Source organism: Hippocampus comes, unplaced genomic scaffold, assembly GCF_001891065.2.
Source record: "Hippocampus comes isolate QL1 unplaced genomic scaffold, H_comes_QL1_v1.1 scaffold59, whole genome shotgun sequence".
NCBI classification, from domain to species: Eukaryota; Metazoa; Chordata; class Actinopteri; order Syngnathiformes; family Syngnathidae; genus Hippocampus; species Hippocampus comes.
In genome coordinates, this window is record NW_017805406.1 from 2302576 (window position 1) to 2324206 (window position 21631).

The 21631-nt window shown below is 43.2% G+C and overlaps 1 protein-coding gene and 1 long non-coding RNA gene across 2 annotated transcripts; both read left to right on the plus strand.

Moving 5' to 3' along the window:
* The first annotated feature begins 14 nt into the window (after window positions 1-14).
* gabra6b (gamma-aminobutyric acid type A receptor subunit alpha6b) lies at window positions 15-21116 on the plus strand. The gene is made up of 10 exons (XM_019873443.1): window positions 15-320; window positions 467-591; window positions 1076-1143; window positions 2840-3060; window positions 4180-4262; window positions 4650-4793; window positions 5406-5558; window positions 9054-9331; window positions 13898-14154; window positions 20986-21116. Exons 1-10 carry the CDS (start codon window positions 286-288, stop codon window positions 20996-20998), a joined length of 1377 nt encoding a protein of 458 aa, XP_019729002.1. The 5' UTR covers window positions 15-285; the 3' UTR covers window positions 20999-21116.
* Window positions 12984-13552, plus strand: LOC109517937 (uncharacterized). The gene is made up of 2 exons (XR_002168631.1): window positions 12984-13033; window positions 13079-13552. It is a non-coding gene; the product is annotated as an uncharacterized LOC109517937 (long non-coding RNA).
* Window positions 21117-21631: the final 515 nt, after the last annotated feature.

Here is a 21631-nt window from a genome sequence, read left to right on the forward strand (position 1 = left end):
CCTCCAAACTCCTCAGTGTTGGATTCTTGCATGCTTTATTTATTTATTTATTTATTTCGCTCTCAACTGAGCGGTTGAGGCTGTTGAGGCGCGCGCGCACCGGAGAGCAAGTCAAGTCGTGCCGGACCGGACTGACGCGCCAAAATCGTCGCAACTCAAAACAAGAAGAGCTGCTCACAATTTTATGGGGGAATAATCAATCATGTCTTCGCCTGATGATGGCATGTGCTCGTTTGCGTAGCTGACCTCGGATTTCTGGACTTGTATTTGTAACTAGTACAAGGAATGGCTTTCCTTTTGACGTGCTTCTTTCTGTCTTGGTGAGTCGCAAACTCTCGGACTTTTACGCACGACGAGTGCGCTGTTTTTCTTTCCTTTTTTTTTCGTTGCATCATTTGCTAAACTCTTTTATTATTTTAGAAAGCTGTTTTTAATTTCGGTTTTTTTTTTTGCACATGTGCTTTAGTTACAGCGTATGCAGTGCTCGGGGGACACAGCACAGCGAGAGCAGTATCTATTTGGATAACATCACGCGCATATTGGATAGATTACTGGACGGCTATGACAACAGGCTGCGACCTGGATTTGGAGGTAGATGCTTTCATACACTTTTTAATCACAAATCACCGTTGGGTTGTTGTTGTTTTAGTGGCTAAAAGTTAAGACAAGTTTTTGTCTCTGTGCTGGGTGTGACTGTGACTTTGCTTGGTGTGTGTGACTGTGGTGTGACATTTGGGCAAATATATGACATGGAACTGTTTAGTTGAGCGTGAGATTGAAGCTAAGATGATGTTTTATGACTACGACAGTGGAGATATTCGATAGAACTAGCATGCAATAAAACAGTACAAATCCAGTGTCCTATTACCTAGTATCAGAATACTGCAAAATCAGTACAATCAAGTCATATATGTTTTTCTTATATACCATACATGCAGTTTTACACAAAATCATATAAGATATGAATATGTTGGCGTTTTCTTTTCCCTTGATTATTTTATCATTTTTGGAACATTCTTCAGAGCGTTTTATGGCAAACCTGGAAAATGTAAATGCCTAACTGCCTGTGCTGTAGGTCCAGTGACAGAAGTCAAAACGGACATCTTTGTTACCAGCTTTGGACCCGTTTCAGATGTGGAGATGGTATGTAAACAAGCATCACAAAGTTAATTCATTCTGCTTGTCATGCACATGCGTGCGTCTTGCCCCGTCGTTGAATAGACACGAGAGCAAATGTGCACTATTTGATGCTTTTTTTTTTCTCCCTGGTAACTCAAGTCCTAGCCTTCATTATTCCAGCATTTGGGCAGATGTCATTAGTCCAGCTTAGTCGGACTTTAATCTGTCTGACAATCCCCCCCGTGAGAGAGATCGAGAGAGATGTGGCTGATGTTGGGACGGGATAGGCTGCTGGCTACACTTGACAAGCAGGCCGAGCGCTATACGTCTGTCGAATATGATGTTGCCATTCGGGGCTTTTCATGGGGTCTCTAAAGTCTTGGACCACCGTGCGATGGTGGTGATGGGGAATGATCTATTTAGAATGCCATGGGAGGGAAAAAAGAAAAAAAACAGCTTTCCAGGGTAGTGAGCTTACCCATTTGACCTCAAAGCCTCCGTGGTTGACACTTATTTAAGACTTGCTGCCTGGCTTATTTTATTTTTCAAAGACCCGATCGTCAATTTACTGTCAAAGCTATCGAGATGAAATCAGACACGCTTTGAGGAATTTCAGGAATGAATTGACTTTGTACCCTCACGAGCCAACGCTGTGTGTTTTTTAACGCGCTTGTATGTTGCAACGAAGTATTTCCAATATATTTCTTGAATGATTTTGAGATTATTTTGATGTGAACTGTTCTGTATGGTGATTTGTTATGCCCCGCCAGCTGTTATGAAAGCACTATTTCAAAAAAGAAATATTGTATTGTAATTTATTGTACACAAGAAGGGCGAGATATTCGAAAGAGACCCCAGTGTGACACAGTGCAGTGCAAAGTACAATGAGGATGATAAAAACATCAATTAAAACCTCTTAGACAGTGTCGATCAAAAATGGGCATCATAGCATGTTTTAAGGAAGGCTGTTAAAAGTATTGGATCATTCCTATGTCGACTGTACTGGGAAGTCACCCCTTGTGGAGCTCCTAATTGGACAGGGAAGGAATTGTACAGTCAGGGGGTCTTCAATATGGGCCAATCACGCCTTTGTATGAGTCAACAAAAAATAAATATATCGAAAAATACATGCAAAAATGATGTTCACAGAATGGGATGTCATTCTATTGAAACATACATTAAAAATGAATGAATACATAACAGACAAAAAAAAAAATAATGCGCCGCATTCATCAATGTGAGAGTCATTTTCCTCAATTGGTTCTTAGCCATGTTTTTAGGAAAAAAAATCCGTCAGATTTCTGAAATTACAGTGAAGATATGTTTACAAACAACGTATAAAATGAGTGGTTTTTTTGGTGTCATCATCACGCACTTGAAACATGTGTTAGTCTTCCTTGGAGGGCTCTTAGGAAAATAGACTTGCTACATTCAACAGCTCAATATTTTTTTTTGAAAAGTATGTAGTCCAGTACCGTAATTGTCTAAGGATGACTGAAATGTTGAAGTGCATACTAATGTGCCGAGCAACGTTGGCCAGGGAGGAATACTCCGCTGTAAACATTCAATACATAAATCAGACCATGCCAGCGCTCTGCTCAGCAGGTTCCAACAAAACCATGGCGCATGCCCCATCTGCCAGGCTCTTCAGGTTAGAAGGGTAGCGGCATGATGAAAGTCATCGTAATTAAGTAGTAAACATTCTACTCGTCCTCTCCAGGAATACACCATGGACGTGTTCTTCCGGCAAACGTGGATCGACGAGCGCTTGAAATTCGAGGGCCCCATCGAGATCCTTCGACTCAACAACCTCATGGTCAGCAAGATCTGGACGCCAGACACGTTTTTCCGCAACGGCAAGAGGTCGATCTCTCACAACATGACCACCCCCAACAAGCTGTTCCGCATCATGCAGAACGGAACCATCCTCTACACCATGAGGTAACAATGCCGTGGCCAAGATCAAAATAGAGTGGCGGATGGAGCCCTGGATCGCAAATCAAACAAAGATAGCATCCAAAAAAAAAAAAAAGGATGCACAGACTCGCGTAAATCCATTCCAAAACAAAAAAAAATGTGCCATCTGATGGCGAAAACAGCCTTTTGGATAGCAATTCAAACGAGCCTCTTTGTTCCAAAAAGAGAGATGGCCTGGATGATAAAGTTCCTCCTGTGCGATGGAGGGCACTGGCTCAGATTTCCCGAAAATAATTGGAACATCTGAACGCATAAACTTCTTTTGTCAAACTCCAAACTAATGATGCACTGCGTTCTGCATCATCTTTTGAAGCGGCACATCCACAATGCGGCTGGATTCACACCGCACCGTTCAAAACACCCAACCAGGACTTTGCTTCACGGTAGCGTGAAGCAGACTAAACACCGCCAAATGCCGATTATTCATATCTTAATTACGCATGTGACAAGAGGTGTTCTCATTGTCATTGGGTGCGTGGTGTTTCACGTTGCTTCCTAATTGGCTGCAGTTGCATTTTATGTCACAATCACGGAATCCGGATCAGTTGACCGGAGTGTTGACCACAGATCGTCAATATTGAACTTGGTTATGTTACAATTGTCGGCCCTGACTGCTCTCTTAGCAGATTGGGGTGTAAAATAAAACCCGCTCTTAACACACCACAAGATAATCGGTAGGGATACTTTTTTTTTTTTTACAGACACCGGATAATCAGACCATTACTGACTTTGCGAGTGGCGACTTTAACGTTTGTTTACCTCCGCGCTCTTGTCGCCTCTGTTTCTGTACCGCAGATTTGCGTTTCAGCCATGACAGTGGTTCCTGGGTGTTCATGAAATTCAGTTAGATGTGACAAAAAAACGGATAATGGGATGGAATAGGAACTGAGAATTCAGAGCTACAGTGTAAATCCATCCTACGTCGCGAACGCTCTGATACTGCATGTGGCCATTAATTATCACAGAGCTCATTTTCATCCAAGGCTTTTTGCATTCCCTCAACCAACAGACAGCCTTTGAAAATGCGCTCAAGACATCAAATATGAAGTAAAAACACTCCTCAACTCTTCTCTATTCCGACAGATTAACTATCAATGCAGAGTGCCCCATGCGCCTGATGAACTTCCCGATGGACGGACATGCATGCCCACTCAAGTTTGGGAGCTGTGAGTTTGTCTTTCTTTTTAATTAATTTATTTTTTTTTCTTTCTTGTTGTTGTTTTGTGAAGTCTCCGTGACAGCTGCTGCCACTCTCAAATGATCACTGTGTCACTGACTAACTGGCTGGCTGACAGAACACCCTTCATAGATGTCAATTATCAAACGCGCAGCTCATTTAAGCAGCTCGGGGTCTGTCATCATGCGTCACTTTTGCAGGCTATTAATTAGCAAAAGAAAACAGTTGGGATTCATTGTTTGAGCAGCAGACTTTTTTGCCAGCCTGTTTGGATTGCTCAAAACTGTTGAAATCTCCCATTTCCTCGTTAGAAGTGCCTCAGTTGGATTTGGTGTTAAATGTTTCAAAGCCTCCCCCCCTGATCCGTTCTCCGCAGATGCTTACCCCGTCAGTGAGATCATGTACACGTGGAAAAAAGGTCCTCTGTCTTCCGTCGAGGTGCCGCAGGAGTCATCCAGTCTCTTGCAATATGACCTCATCGGTCAGAGAGTGTCAAGTGAAAGGCTGAAGTCCAATACGGGTGAGCAAAGATCCTTGGGTAACGATTTTCACGGTGTTAGCTTGATGGACGCGAGTACTGGATTTGGACTCTTAAGTTCTTTGGATTCAAAGTCATCACCTGTCTTTGAGCAGTGCTATTGGACACGCACACATACACAAAGAAAAACAAAAATGTCTTGCTCATACCGTTCCGACAAAGTTGTTAATAGAAATGTCTTTGGCAGATTGTGCTCTGTGAGAGAACAATTAGGATCTTGGTAACCGAGCGGTCAAGCAAACTAAGCTTTACAATTCACAGTTAGCCATCCTGTAGCCTTCCAGTCCTTGTCGAGAAATGAGGACGCAGCATCAGGGAAACTTTGGGTTTTATATCTTATTCATGACGACTTTGATCATTCTGTGTTTCATGTTGTTAGCCTCTCCGCTTATCAGATTTTCCGATTCTTTATTCAAAAGTAAACAACTTGGAATAGAATCAAGCGGATAGTTGCAAGAAAGTACTCTGAATATATATTTGCAGGTTTAAGACGCGGTTACAAGTCTCACATCCAACCAGTCCAAAATGCAAGGAACCGCGTCTTTGCCTTCAAAGCTTGCCTACAAAGTTGAACTCTACTGTCTTCTTTCCCAGGGGAATACGTCATCATGACCGTCCACTTCCACCTGCAAAGAAAAATGGGCTTTTTCTTGATCCAGACATACATTCCCTGTATCATGACCGTGATCTTGGCTCAAGTCTCCTTCTGGATTAACAAGGAGTCCGTTCCAGCTCGGACGGTATTTGGTAAGAATTCTTTTAAACTTGACTTGACACGCAGGTGTGATGTCAAAGACGATAAAGGCTTTCTCAAGTTTGAGAAGCGTTCTAAAAGACCAAGCCAAGTAGTTTTTGGTTTCAGTTCCCAGAAGAGTTTCTGAAAGTATCCAGAAGTCAAATGAAAAAAAAGAAAACAATCTGAATGTATCAATTTAACGCCCACAGTTTGACCCCAATGCGAGTCTCCTTCTGTAAACTTTAAGCTGGCATACTTTCCTCAGTTACCAGCACATTCAGCCTCAACCCCGATTGGCTCTTGAAATAAATACCTTGGTAGCACAGGCAAACAAAGACAGTCCGTGATATTTTTTAACCTTTCTTCATTATCTCTATTCCTCCTCCACGGTGGTTGAGCTGAATTAATTGGGAATAAATGTCCTTTTTGAAATTGCTCATGCAAAGGGACTGAGAGGGGGAGGATGTTTATACTTGGCCTGCTTCTGAGCACTCACAGGTTCCGCTCGCTCACATTACATTACGCTACAGTTGCCACCGAGCTCTCGCCGAAGGGGGCGAGAGAGAGAGAGAGAGAGAGAGAGAGAGAGAGAGAGAGAGAGAGAGAGAGAGAGAGAGAGAGAAAGAGGAATAAAGACGGAGACAAAGCAGAGAGCAAAAGATGGGACAAGTAATCGTCGTACCCTCATGTTAAATCTAAAAGTAGATGGAGCAGTAGATTATGTGTTTGCATTTGGGGATCAGGGCAGCAATCCTGAAAGCTGGCAAAACTTCTATCCAAAATATCGTTATTGGGGAGACCCTTCTGGAAAGCAGGCATTCAAAAAAAAAAAGGCAAGTTTTTTAAGTAACTATTCCCAAAATTATTTGGGTCAAGAGTCCAGTTGTGGGGCCAATAATATGGGATACTATGATCCTACAGTATGGTTGTAAAAAGTCTACACATTCCTATATAAAAGTGTTTGTGGTATGTGCTGACTCCGATTTGAGCTTCCCCTCTTGGGAAAAAAAAACAAATTAAAAAAAAAATTGAAATGTTTCGGTTTAGGGTTGTGCTTCTCCGCGCAGTGTTTAATGGCCAACTTAATTTTAGATTATGCCATGCAGTTGAATTGCATTTTCTTTCCCATCATGTCATGAGGACTGGCGAGTGAGACCATTGCGTAAGGTGTTCTCGAAAGATTCTCAGAACGTAGACCTTACCAAGTAAAACAAGCCTAGATCAAATGATTGGCTCGAAAAGCAGAGAGGCACCACAGATAACGGCAGGATTGCTTCACTCCTCCTCCTTCTCAAATGGATGTGCCCATCACCCTCGAACAGTATCCATCTGAAAATGAAATCCTATCTATATATGTCCACTTGAAGAATTTCCAATCAGATTTGTGAGTTTTTGTGATTCCTCCGGGACGTCATGAGACTTTGCGATTTTCTTCAAACTTTGCGTTTAGTCTCAATCTCTTGTACTCTTGCGCTCACAACACAAATGGATGAGCTGGAGTATTACGTTTTCGCATTAAGTGATCTTCTCGGAGGATGATGGTTTAATAATTTATATTCAATGGAGGTTTTAGTAATCCTATCCTCAGTTGCTTCCCCTTGCTTGACACAGGTTAGAAACGTGTCCCTCCTGAGTTTTCCACAACCGCGAGATGTGTTTAATAAAGACGAGTTATCCTCCGGCGGCTTGCGTAACCTGTTGCCCTGTACTGCAGTGTTGCAAAGGTTGGCTCTCGTGTGGTTTGTCGGTTAAATCCATGTTTTCCGTTTTAGCGAGGAGCTTGTCAAGTTTATTTCTTGTCGCCATCAAAGCCCGTAAGAGTCTGACTTGCTCATGTGCGGGTTATAAAGCAACCCCTGACGCCAAGGTTCTTCTAAAAAGCTCATGTCATTGATTCGGGAAAGCCATCCATTTGTGATTGTTTTAGTTTGTGCATTGCGGAAGGTGCATTTAATGGCTGGGAGAGATTCAAAATGGAGACGTAGAGAAGCTATAAAGCACACACACAGTACATTAAGGCAATGGTATATTGTGGACTGCATCGTCAACATCCGCTCTAAAAGCTTAAAGTCCCTTGAGCAGAAGTCTCCCAGAGTTAATTGAGTGTATTCTAATTTGTACCTTGCTTCCCACCCCTGCAAAAGCCCATAAACGCCGCAAGCATTTCATTTCTGTCCCGTCTTTATATCATCAGCCCTGTCCCTCGCCCCCTCACTCTTTCTTTTGCTTCCTTCTTGCCTCTCGCTGTTGGCCTGACAGCCTTTCTTCAATCCCCTTCACCATATTTAAAACGGAGGCAATCAACATCGCTTGAGGAAGATGGAATGTTTTTAAGGGGGTTTCTGTCCATCTGATGCAGCGATGCCTCACAAGAGAGGCATTATGAAGTCACATTAGGTACTTTAATTTCCTGGGCTGCTAATGAAATCCCAAATTTGGTAAAAGCCTGGGCAGCAGTCTTCAATTACTTGTTCCCCCCACCCCCACTTTCTTGCTTTCACAATGAAAGTCAATTAGATATCTCATTTGTTAAGAGGCCTCTTAAGTGTATGTGGAACGTCAGCAATTTTGATTTGTCTTCAGGATAGCGAACAGGCCCGACGGAGATAATGACTTTGATCCACCTGCTACTGACTGACACCGGAGTTCAAACTTATTTGGCAGTGTCCTTGTGAGAGTTCGATTGTTTACTGGCCGCAGCACAAAGTACATTTATATGGTAAATGGGCTTTAACTTGTACAGAATTTGTGCCTTTTTAGATGGTCACTTCATTCACTCGGTCAAACTGATGACTGGAATATATAGTCTTGATATGGATTTATTCACTTGGGGATGCAGCATCTACTTGGTTTTCAATGTATTTTCAAGGCTACACCTTGTTATGGTCACAAGGGAGCAGGGACCCACAAGTGACTGCTTCGGTGGCATCCCCTCCAGAACTGAGACAAACACAGAGCGGCTAGCATTCATTCTGCATTCAGCTGAATAATCCATCATTCACTTTTCTACGCCGCTCGTCCTCATTTGGGTCACGGGCAACTGGAGCCGACACCAGTCGACCTTGGGCGAGAGACAGTACACCCTTAGTCACTAGTCAATTACAGAAACAGACTAAAAGCTATTTACACCGATGTGCAATCGAGAGTCATCGACTCGCACGACGAACACGCTAAGTCAACATCGGTGCCTGAGCCGAGGTTTGTACCCCAAACCAAAAATGCATTTTGATTTGTGTCTGGTTATCACTCTCAATAGCTATCTCCATGTTTGCAAATCACCTGTGTGGCCATGGTGCGGTCAATGCAAGGGATATCATGTCATGGACAGATTAGCTTCCCCTGAAGTGACATTTTGGCATGCAGCACTGAGTTGAAACACCACCTGGTCTGACATTCTTTGTGACTTGCTGAAACAAGCTGAGCGTTATTGGAAGAGTCAGTTGTGTGCGCGTAACACAATGACATCAATGTCAGCACCCAGCATCCACCCATCATTCTGTACGCAGGTATCACCACCGTGTTGACCATGACCACCCTTAGCATCAGCGCCCGCCACTCCCTTCCCAAAGTCTCCTACGCCACAGCCATGGATTGGTTCATCGCCGTCTGCTTCGCTTTCGTCTTCTCCGCCCTCATCGAGTTCGCGGCTGTCAACTACTTCTCCACACTGCAAGCTAACCGGGAGCTACGCAAGGCGGCGGCCATGAAGGCGGCGGCTCAAGAGGCCGCAGCTGCAGCTGCCGCCCCAGCTGCCAGCGCAGGAAATGATGGAGAGGTTTCCTCGGTAAGTGTCTCTCTCACATGACTGTATAAATAACCAATGTACAACCTACAAAGTCTCCCAAAATATCATTATCTTACTGTATAAACTTGTGCCTGATATAAAAACAATGGGTTGGTATTCAGCACAAAAAAACACAAAGTGAGGTTTCATCCAGATACATTATTTGGGCATGAAATCCTGGTACTGTTTGTTAGTTTCTTTGCTGCACAGCGTGAACTGCACAAGTCAAGATTTTGTGTTTTGATGTACTCTCTGTACCGTAAATGTGTGTTAGGTTGATTTGTTGGTTGGTTGGTTGGTCAGCTAATTGGTTGGAGGGCTCATTGGTGATTTCTGGTATGCCGGTTGGCTGATTTTTGATTGGCTGACCAGTTGGTCAGGTGGTTGGTCAACCTCACGCGATGACGACTGAATGGATTTCCACAAAACTCTCAGGAGAGGTGTCATTTGGGAGGAAGCGAAGAAAAATCGGTGGAATATAACTGCGTGGAAACATGCTGAGGGTTGTTTCTATCCTCAGCGGAGTTACAGTAGGTGGTGAACTCGATATCTTATTAGCGAGAGAATTATGTAACATTTTAGCTCTCGGGCTGGTGACAGTCTTATGTTTGGAACATGTGGATGAATTTTGACCATAAATGTTGAAAATCTGAAGACGAACTTGGGATTTAGGCTCTCTATAAGGGCTCAGGTGCGGTCTACAGGGGCTTGTAGAGACGTCTTTCATAAAATTCTTGGATCCTAATGAGTAAAATGTTCAGGTTGTGCGGCTGTTGCTGATTTTGGCCATACAACTACTTATACTGACATTCAAGCTACCTCTGAGTAAGAACTAAATTAACGCTGCTTGCATGGAAGTCAGGCAAATGAACCATGCGACTAAACGTTGAATTCAACATCATTCCCTCATGTTTTCAGTTTCCAATGGTTTTGGCTCATCTTTGAATTATTTATAAAACTCCTGTATTGGATTTCACGAGCGTATCTAATGTTGTGGCCATTGAATTCAAACACACGCCCCCCACCTCATTCATAAGAAATTCATGACTACCTTTGCTGGAGTCTTGCACACATTCCACAAGCACAGCAAACTTTGCCCCCACCGGCAAGCAAGTTCCTTCGATTCCCTGCCCCGCTCTTTATTGGACTGGCTACTGCGTTTATTTTCCCTTCATACACTGCTCATGCAAGCACTTAAACCCTGCCATCTCCACTCCATCCATTTCCATTCAGGGGCGAGCATCCCTGTCTAATCTGCCGCACACCCTCAAACACATATACACGCTCGCTTCTATATGCACTCGCTTGCTTAATCTGGAGTATTATGCGTCCCACAGCCATACAACGCACTCATCCATTTCTAAAGTGACTTATCTATTCATCTAGCCTAAGTATCCATCCTCCTCTCCTCTCTGGCTGCCCTGTTACCGTGCGATCAGCACAGAGAATGACATGAGGAGACAGCCAGTAGTTGCCCGTGTGAATGACGCTGCCGCAGATTACGTAACGGCCATAGATTAAGGGAATATCCAGCGGAATGCGAAGGGAGGGCACCCAACACACTGGAAGAGCCAGCCTGGGCCAAGATGCAGAGATACGGCGTACAGTGGATGCGCGGAGGGAGGCTGGTCGGGGTTTGTTTTTGTGTTGCGTGCGTGCGTGCGTAAGCGAGTTGCAGTGAAAAGCGCCGAGTGGGTGGGAGGCTTCATAGAAAAATGACTGCTTTCACCAAAATATGTAGGAGGGCAATGAAAAGAAGGCGAGGAAAATAGCATGCGACCACGGGTAGAAATAGCCGCCAGCCAGTCACGATTTTTAACATGATGACTTGTTATGGCTGCAAGGTAGAGACATAGCAGGAAATAAATGATTATTATTATTTTTTTTTTTGACAAGGACCAGGTCTTGCAAGATCATGAAGGTTAAAACTTTTTGGGGGTTGTATGGGAGTTGATAGCTTATTATCGAGGTGCGTTCTCTGACTCGGAAGAGTTTGACCCGAGTTTGGTGCAACCGCAGTGGTTGACAAGCATTTGAATTCATTCCAATTAAATATAAACAAGTTTGAAAGGGATGGAAGACCCCCGTGTTCTGCATTCACATATTCTATCCGAAGTGCCTTTTCAATTGAAACCACCTTCCACGTTGGCGTCACATACAGGTGGCAGTACGGGGACGTAAACAAACATGTCTGTTCATCTCCTATTTTCTCACTAGAAGCCATCATTTTGATTTTCCTAGCGCAGATCATTAAAAAAATATCCATATCTATCTATCTATATCTATATATATATATATAGCTCCACCGAAGAAATACCGTAACTTAACAATAGCATTATTAAAGTGGTTGGAATTTGTAATGGTGATGGCACCGCATTGCATCATACCGAGAGCTAATTCTAATAATTGCCCTCTTATGAAGCGAAGTAAGGTGAGCAAAATGTTATGAATGCCTCTCAGTATGAAGCTAATGAAGTGGCCAGTGAGTGCGCCGCACGCTGTAAGTGCAATTAAGTGCATTCTTTTTCCAAACGATGGTAAAAGTGATTAAAAACTGGGTCAGGGTTGTTTCATTTCAGTCATATATTAAATAGCCAGTATTTACATATACTCTCCATAAATGTAACTTTCCACAAGCTCGTTAACGCCCACTCGCCACCCACACGGATGACCTTTTGAACCCATTCCCAAAACCACACATATTGGCAATGTGCAGCTACTGTAACTTTTTTTTCCGCACACACCTACACTTACACTGTCTCATACACACGCACACAAAACATTTACATAGATTGCAACCACCCCCGCACATACAGTACACAGCTCCAAACATCATATTCACTCGACCAATAGTGAGTGACCATCTGTGCCATGTCAGTGTCTGTGTGTGTGTGCGTGCGTGTGCGTGTAAGCTCATGCCTGTGCGAGGGGGAAAAAAAAAAACCCTATATAGAACAGAGGATAAAGACGAGCGCATCCCACTTGGATTTGACCAGCAAGAAGCCAAAGAAGCTAGTGTGTCATTATCAGAAAAAGCTCCTCTATGGGATCTGTTGCCATGTATAGTACACACACACACACACACACACACACACACACATACACACACACACACACACACACATACACACACACTCACACCATGTGGTGGAATTGATGAACAGACTGGTGATGGAATTTACAAAACCGCCCCATGGCACCCCAAAATAATTCTCTGATTCCCCCCCACATTCCTAAAAATAGGGCTCAACGGTATGCAACGGAATAATAACACGTTTTTATTTATTGATCAATCAGGATTTAGTCATTTATTGTTTCATAGGTCTACTTTGAGCGGGAAGCGGGGTCCACTCAACAACAACAACCTCCCAAGCTTCCATTGATACCTATCGGCAATTTAAAGTCCTCAGTGTGCCCAGTGCACATATTTTGGGAGTCCGGGGGAAAGCTGGTGTACAGTTATGTAAAAGTAAGGGTACTTTTTAGACTTTTTTTTTTTTTTTTTTAAGTGTCTGTTCAGGCCTATTTTTCTCCTTGCGAAACTGAAACTTAGATTGTCAAAATAGGCTCATTACGCGATGTGTCAATGCCCCGACAAAAACAACAAAAAAAAAATGCCTTGAAAGACTTATTATTCTTTGACGTCACTGATAAAAATGGACTTCCAATTAATTATTTCTTGATGAACCATAACGGACAAGCGTGATGGAAAAAAAACGGTTTTTTTTTGTTTGTTTTTTTTTTGAGTGAAGTAAGAAACATAATGAACGAATCGAAATGAAATATGTAAATGACAGATCTGATACGATTGCGGCCGAAACAGAATCCATATCATTTTGTTTGTTTTGTTTTTGCTACGATACTATCATTCCTTGCGGATTCGACTGGGATAATCGCGTCGCTCAAATGTTTGTTCTATTTCTAGTCGACTGCAGGTAAAGATTCCGTGCTGTTTTCTTTGGATTATTGCGCTGGCTGGTAGTCCCGCTCTCACGCTGACTCTATCTGCTGGCAACATGGTGTTCTTTGACCCAATTCCCAGAAGTACTTTACTTTTTCTCTCCGAGCACACCGCGTGTGATTTGCGGCGATTGGAGCACGGGCTTGGCTTCCCCGAACTCGATGAGGCATGCTGATAAGCAATACACAAGAATCTGTTTGCATTTCTATCCGCCCATCAAAATATTAAAGTATCTCTTAGAAATAAATAAACATCATTTATTCCCTTTGTGGAGCTTCTCGTCGGTGCTCATTCATATTTTAGGCAAAGTTTTTACATCCGCACATGCACGGAATCAATCGAAAATGCGCTCTGACATCATTAAGGGTGTGCTTTGACTTTCAGATTTCCTTTTTAATCTTTCAGATATTCAAATATTTTATTCATTGTTTAACTAATAATACAACGATGAATATTGAGTGAATTAGGAGATTTGACGCCTTTTTTTTTCCCCCTGCACAGGCGCCTGTGTGAGAACAAAAACCCGGCGCCGTTTTTATTATTGATGCCTTCACGTTACATCATGCTCAACTTCCTTTCAAGTGAATTTCCGTCTTCTCTCCAAGGCGGATGCGAGCAACGTGTTGAAGAAGCGGATGAATTCGGCGCCCCTTTTCGACCGGCCGGCCAAGACCTTCCCTAACCCGCCCGTCAGCGCCCAGGCCTTCCTGCAGCAAGGCTCCGCCGTGCCGGCCAACAACGTCCTGACCGGCACGAGCATCATCGACAAATACTCTCGCATCCTCTTCCCGCTTTCCTTCGGCGCCTTCAACTTGGTCTACTGGATTGTGTACCTCACCAAGGACACCATGGAGATGACCAGGTGAACATCATGGCATGCTTACTATTTGAAAATACCGCTTTGTCAGCGGTGCTGGGACTACTTGACGGAACTGCGATGAGAGCACTCGCTCCTTAATTTTGTGCGTGCATGCCTACAAGTGACATGTCTCCGTCTCCGTGAAGCATTTCTGTTTCTTTCGAGCATGCATCGTCTTCGCCTGGGAGCTGAATTTTTGACTTGGCAGCCACACGAGCTTCCTTCGCTTTCATCGCTAATTAGTCACCATATGGCTTTTTAGAAACACGCCTGAAGATTGGTCAAGTGCAACGCAGTAGTTATTAAACATTCTATACAAGAAAAAAAAAACAGGCTCAGTATTTGTGATTTGGTGTTTTGCTAGCACTTGGAGCCTGGAGGTGAATTTTTTGTACAGTGACTACTTGATATGAAAAAGGGCCACATACTGGAACACTGCATGTACAACAGCAACGTAGCTAAGTAGCATGGAAATAAATGGACCGATGCCAGTGTTGAGGAGTGGCAGGCCACTTCCATTTCCTGAAGAATGATGCATGATCCTCGTCTTGAGTCTGGGGCAGCAGCAAAAAGTGAAACAATTGCAACGATTTGTTGGTTCACTCTTTTGTTACAAGGCCAAATTCTGAGGATGTGTAAGATTGTCATCTTGTTTGATTGTGGTGCAGGAGGAATAAATTGCTCCAATTGTGAAAAGTGAAAAAAAAATGTCTGTCTGCCTATCTGTGTATTAGCAAGCTCATGGAGCATTTTTGATTAAAAAAAAAAAAAAATCAATGAGAATAATTCTTCAGATTAAAAACAGAACTCCTCTCCAATCGAGAATGGTGAAAAATCGTGAGGTGTCCGATTATTGTTCATGGAGGATGACAAAACTACAAGATCAAATCATTTTTAAGACACACTCAGCATTTCTCCTCACATCTCTCCCACACGGGGGCTACGAAACGGCAAACCATTTCACATAGCAGTTTGTTTCTACTACGATTGGCCGTCGAACGAATGAATTCATCGTTTCTTGGCTGTCTAGCCGCACATATTGTACATACCAGAAACCACCACTGGCTCTGGTTGATGGAGGGTAATGCAAGATAAAGGGACTGTACCATTTTATATTCAGTGGTTAGCAACGGCGTCTTTACATGTTTGGGTTTATGAAGTAAATGATGACACATTCCCACTGTTAACTTGCAAAGGAATTGTCCCGTAATGCTGCTCAGTAAACAACAAATGACAATCAATATCATACATTTAACCCTTGCGCACTCCTGCTTGGTGGAGATAAAATGTGAAGGGTTCAACAAGCAGGTGCAAGCTAAGTCTGCATCTACAACAGCAAAAGAATTATTTTCGTGCGGTAAATACTGTAAGTTAGTTATTCAGCCAAACTTGAGTTGGAGAGCAAGAAAAATGCACTTGCCACTTTTTTGGGTTACCATAGCAACTCTTGTTAAATTCCTGGAAGGTAAATGCGACTGAATCCTGCTTGGGAGTAATCAACAACACGTTTATTTTTGTGTGAGAAGAGTGTTGGCGATGTCTTATTTAACTACACAAAAGGGTCAGTATATTAGAAACACCTCTCGGCATGACGCAGCGTCGCTCTTGCCGATCTCAGTGGATTGCGCAACTTGAGAGCCTTCCATCCAAATCCAAGGTACAAAAAAAAAAAAAAATGCTTCCCCCGGCCCCCTCCAGTCAGTGTCTTCAAAAGCACATTTAGTTTCACATCAGAAAGCGAGACTTGAGATAGGGCAGACATGACACGAGGTTTTTAAACGACTGCAGCTTTGATGGTGTTATTATGGCAGATGAAATGAGGCTGTTGCAACATCAGCTCAACGTGTGGTTTGACACTTAGCCTGAATGCTATTCAAAGGACGAAAACCTGTTTATGATGCACGCGTGTAGGCAGCCGTGTGTCTTTTTCCACCCACAGTATATGCTGTACACATCTATGCGTCCTATTTGTGCATCGTATCAGTTATCTTATTTTTATCTGCGTCGGTCTTCCTGGCCCCCGATGTGATTTATCGTTAAAAATGGAAAAAACCCAGACGTCAAATGAGACACACGTAACCAGTGGTGGGGAAGTAACGAAGCACAAATACTTCATTAACTAAAGGAATTGAATACATCTGCTTTTGCCGGACACAGGTGTCAAACTCAAGGCCCGGGGGGCCAGATCCGGCCCGCCACATCATTTCACATGGCCCGCAAAAGCAAATCATGTGCGCTTATGATCCTTCCTAAAATCTGTACCGAAATGTCAAATTATCTTCTTTAATAAATAACGTTGAGATTTTGTTACAGTGTTCACACTCACTTGCAGAAGAATTGAGCAAACTATTCTAGTTGACTGGTTTGAAAACTACTAATCCATGAATTTGTTGTGCACAACTTATCAGGTGATGAGACGACGAAACATTTTTGCAGTTTCACTGTCATGACGGCCCTCCGAGGGAAGACGTAACTCCAAAGTTGCCCGTGACAAAAATGAGTTGGACACCCCTTGGTTTAACACAAGTAGCTGTGCTTATTTTTGCCACCCTATAACTTTGCCTTGATCGGGATTGTGAGCAAGATAGTTCATCATGATCAGAAAAAAAGCAGTAAGACCTGAGTTCTAAACAACAAGTGTTTTTTTGTTTTTTTTTCCTGTATGACTCGCGTATGCGTTTGTGACCCGACATTCACTCAATACAAGCGCATTGAGAAAATGCAAAGAGAGTGTTGAAAGACTCGAGAAGGTGATAAAAGACTCTGCATCCCAGAGGCGATAGCCGCAAGTCCCCCGGGGTGCCACAGGCGCTCAGCGGGCCAGCCGGTCCAAAGCAGCGCTGTACACCTGTTTGACATCGTGATCGATTGCACTCGAATTATCTCTCCACGGCAAACGTCAGGGTGTTTAACATGAAATAAATCTCAAACATTTGCTTTTTCTTTTTGAACCTGCATATTGGCTGCAACCTGAAGAGAGAGAGAGTGTGTGTATGTGTGAGTGTGTGTCGTCATTTAAAATACATAATGCACTGCAGCATTAATCTTGATAAATTAAAAACATAGATTAGATCAAAACTAGCCAGGAAGGAAGGCTGTGGTGTTTATATCATTTGTAATCAACGCCACGGCTAAATTATCTGTGCTAATTAGCGTAGTGCTAATCACTTGGATGGGTTAAATGTAGTAATCAAATGTTGCAGCGGATGTCAAAATGAATTCATGACAAAGTCGTAATCTTCTAATTAATTTGGATTGTTTCTCGTTTCTTACCATCTGCCATATCATTAGGAACACATGTATAGCAAAATACCGTTTGTTATTTTGACGTTTGATACTGTAAAGTGCTTTGCGATTTACTCTGGGCATGAAAACAGGCCCCTGTGCTTCATTGAACTATTCAAGTAAATGAAATTTTTCACAATATTCTCTTTATTGAGATGCATTTGTATCTTCAGGATAAAAAAAATAAATAAAACAATTTACTTTTTCAAAATGAATGTACTCTATATGCGGATGTTATTACAATAAATGATATATCGGTACTTTTGTAATTTGGGCCCTGGGGTGTCCTGTAATTTCGGTTACAAACTCCAAAATCCCTGATGTAACAACTATCAGCATCATCTTTTTTTAAATTTATTTATTTATTACATTTTGGGGAAATCTGTAAAAACACAACAAAATCACCAAACAAGGAGTTGCTTCAATTCACCCTTTGCGGATGACCTTGCCCCTGATGACTGTGAATCTACTCATAGAAAATACAATCGTCAGCAACCACATTGGGATTTGTAATTTTTTTCTTTTCCCCCCAATTGATATTGTGATCGTAATTTAAAAATAACTGTTATTATGCTCACAATGTACTGTATATCTTTCTGGTTGTAATTTGCAGAGTGGGATAGTGCTTGAACAATTCTGTTCAGTAGATGTTGGGTTTGTGTATCTCTGTGGAAACATCTCCGCGGAGTTGACAGATTGCTTGCGTGGGCTTGCGGATACTCCGGCTTCCTCCCACATCCCAAAACAACACGCGTCTTAGGATAATTAAAGACTCCAAACTGCCCATCGCTGTAAATGGGAGAGTGAATGTTTGTTTGTCTCGATGCGCCTTAACGACTGGCTGACGACCACTCCTGGGTGTACCCCACCTCAGCCGCGATAGGCTCCAGCTCACCAGCAACCCCACTGAGGACAAGCGCTCTCGAAAATGGACGGCTGGATATTCCACCGGTGCCATTTAAGATACATTCACATCGGCATTTCTTGACAGCGCAGCCCACACTGTTGAGCCTCTGACCCGAACATCCATCCACCTTAAGCTCTTCCATTAAGCACAAGCAGACTAAAAGCATGCAACCGTCCTCCCGCCCCTACACACACAACTCCCACCCATCATGTTTTTTTTTTTTTTTTTTGTATGTTTGCCTCTATTCGCACAGGCCCTCCTGCAGGGATGAGCTGGACCAGAAGAGTCCCGTCTGTTGTGTGAGAGTGTGTGCAGGTGGATTCATGTACTGTATATGTGTGTGTGTGTGTGTGTGTGTGTGTGTGTGTGTGTGTGTGTGTGTGTGTGTGTGTGTGTGTGTGTGTGTGCCGACTCCTACTTGGGGTGATAAAGGCGAACAAGTGTGTAAATGTGCCGTGGCGGCAGAAGTAGTGCCGACTGACTGCAGGCTACTTTCATGAATAGCGCCATTCAGAGGTCGGGGGGGGGGGGATATGTGAAGGAAACAAATTTGCTGAAAATACTTCCTTCCATGAGAGGCCGCAGCTGGTGGATGCACCGGTGGCTACGAATGTGTGTGTGTGTGTGTGTGTGTGTGTGTGTGTGTGTGTGTGTGTGTGTGTGTGTTCTTTTTTATCCGCCCGTCAGAGGCAGGAGGGGGGGCCACAACACGTAACGAGGATTCCATTACAGGCCAACAAGAGGGACACAAGCAGCGATAGCGTATCTATCATTCTCCCTTAGCCACGTGGGCCCGCAGGGGAATCGCCGCTTCCTCCCGACTTTCGCTTGTTCGATCCGGGATGTGGGTGCGCGTGATTGTCACGCACGGCCACATTTCTCACGGGCGCAGTTCACGCTCAAGTTGAGAATGGAGCATTTTTACGACATCGAAGAGGATCGCACACGACTCTTTTGCGGACTTTCACACGAGTCCCTTGGTTGGTCCCGTGTGGAAACTGTCCCGTCGCCAAGTGAAGTAGCATCGAGGATGTTGTGGGACAATGTAGCGTGGACACTGCATGTGCAACGTTTGAAGCCATCTGGTCATTTGACTCCGTGCATTTATGTAACCCAGAGGTCAAACGTTCAGGAATTAGTCCTCGTCTGAAGTCGCCGCACATTCAATTGGGATTAATCAGTCGCAATGGAGTCCCTTCATCAAAAAGAATGGATTCAGGAGACCCTCGAGAGTTTTTTTTAGAGATTTTGGGGGAGAAAAGTGTACCTAAGGCCTGGGGCCACACAAGCATCTCATTTCTTGTTGTACTTTGGCCTTTCATCCGCATGCAAGTGGCAATAATCATGTGGAAAAATGACTCTTCGGTTTTGACAACTGTGAATTATATTAACTGTAATAAATATTGGTATGGAAAACACTTCAAAGCCAGCAATTTAAAACAATCCAATTCAAAGCAGTATTTGCGACAGCGTGTTGTTGCCTGCGCGGATTAGCAGTACATCTAAAGGGCTTCATAATGCGTGACGGCGGCATTAACAGTTGATTTTTCTGCACTAAATTGCACTTGAAATGCACCATATGTGTTTGCATGTAAACAGAGATGCTTTTCAATGCCCCTGTCTGTGAATATAGATCTTTTTTTGTTTTAATCCTAAATTAGCCAATTCTCTTACGGATTTCTATTGTCTCCACACATCTTCATCATTATTAATTTCTGCATGATGTTTGCAATGCTAATCAGCATGCGGCAAAAGCAAATGAATTCCGGTATTTAGTTCATATAATTAGTTCATATAATTTGCTTCTGAATACATTTTTTTGCCTTGTATTTTAAATTTGATGTGTTAACTTTGGCATGACTGGAAAAAAATACAAAATTCATTTTTAATCGGGGTCGAGCTTGCTCCTTTGGGTTTTGTTAAATTTGGCACGTAGCTCTCGAAAGCACTCACAGTCATGCACTCGTTCATTCAAGCCTTTTTTTAATTGGTGCCGGCAACCCTAAACCGCGGCAGCCAGTTTCAGTGCTAAAATAAGTTCAAGTTTTATGTCGAGTTACAATTCTGGTTGAGTTTGACCAAACTTTGTCCAATAAACAACACAACAAAAAGCACAACGGGAGAGGGAAAAAAAAAAGATTTTTGCCAGCAGCCATGTGACATCGGCGAGTGAAAGTATCTCTCGGCGATGTAAGCTTCCTTCTGCTCCGACATGTCAAGAGGAGGAAGAGGAGGAAGGAGGTGTAAGCTCTGCAGTGCAAGTTTTCAGACAAAGTTCCCAGCAGGCAACACAGTGCAACTGACAAAATTTGAAATTTCAGAATTTGGCCTGTAATGAGCAGAGGCTGTTACATCATTGTAAAGAAGTGAGCGTGTGCGAGCACATGTGGCTGCTGGGAACGATGTCGGTAGCTGTTGCATGTCGGACTGGGCTAACTCAATGAATTATTCAAGGTGAAAAGTTTCCATCGACATGACTGGAAATACAGTACCGGATTAAAATTTATAGATATCCAAACTTTGAGCTGGTGTTGGTATGTATTGATTATTCTAAAAAAAAAAAAAAATGTTTATGACAGTAAAATTATCCAAGGATTGGTATAAAGTTTGAAATTGCGCTTTTGCTTTTATTTGTTTTCCAGGGATTCCGTCTGAACCGGCAGACCATGGACATTGCACAGATGCAACTGCAGAGAGAGACAAACATGCATACAAGAGGGTGACCCAACGACAACCCTGGTCTCATCAACCATTCGTCACGCGCGTGTGTGTGTGTGTGTGCGTGCGTGCGTGCGTGCGTGCGTGTGTGTGTGTGTGTGAGTGATGCATGGCAAGAAAGTCTCTCATCGCGTGTCAGTGCATTGTATGTCCTTTTTAAGTTTCCTTTCAAAAAAAAAAAGTGTCTTTAGAGTAGATGCTCTCGCCAACTTAATTCAAGTGTGCAAAGGTGTCTCCTTAGGATAATCAAAACATGGTTCGGATGTGGCTATCGCCTGGTAGCAAGGCTGAGGAGCAGCAGGCTCTGCTTAACTTTTGCTCATGCATGTCCAGACTCAGTGAATGAGATTCTGCATGTGTTCAAAATCATACATTCGCCTCCCCCATCGTCTTTTATTTATTTATTTGTTTGATTTTTTTTTTTGGATGGAATGAGTGTACTCCACGTAATGGGCTGACTTACCCTCTCCAATTCTCACTTCACACTCAATCACATCCTTTCCGCATGCGGCCGCGCGGAAAGAGGACCCGAGGGAACATCTTCAAAATAAAACATTTTCAAGTGGCATG

Excerpts from the sequence above, each read along its gene's own strand:
- gabra6b (XM_019873443.1), top strand. The coding sequence starts at position 286 with ATGGCTTTCCTTTTGACGTGCTTCTTTCTGTCTTG. Across the intron at positions 321-466 it reads ACGTGCTTCTTTCTGTCTTG|TTACAGCGTATGCAGTGCTC; the intron begins GTGAGTCGCAAA and ends CATGTGCTTTAG. Across the intron at positions 4,263-4,649 it reads CCCACTCAAGTTTGGGAGCT|ATGCTTACCCCGTCAGTGAG; the intron begins GTGAGTTTGTCT and ends CGTTCTCCGCAG.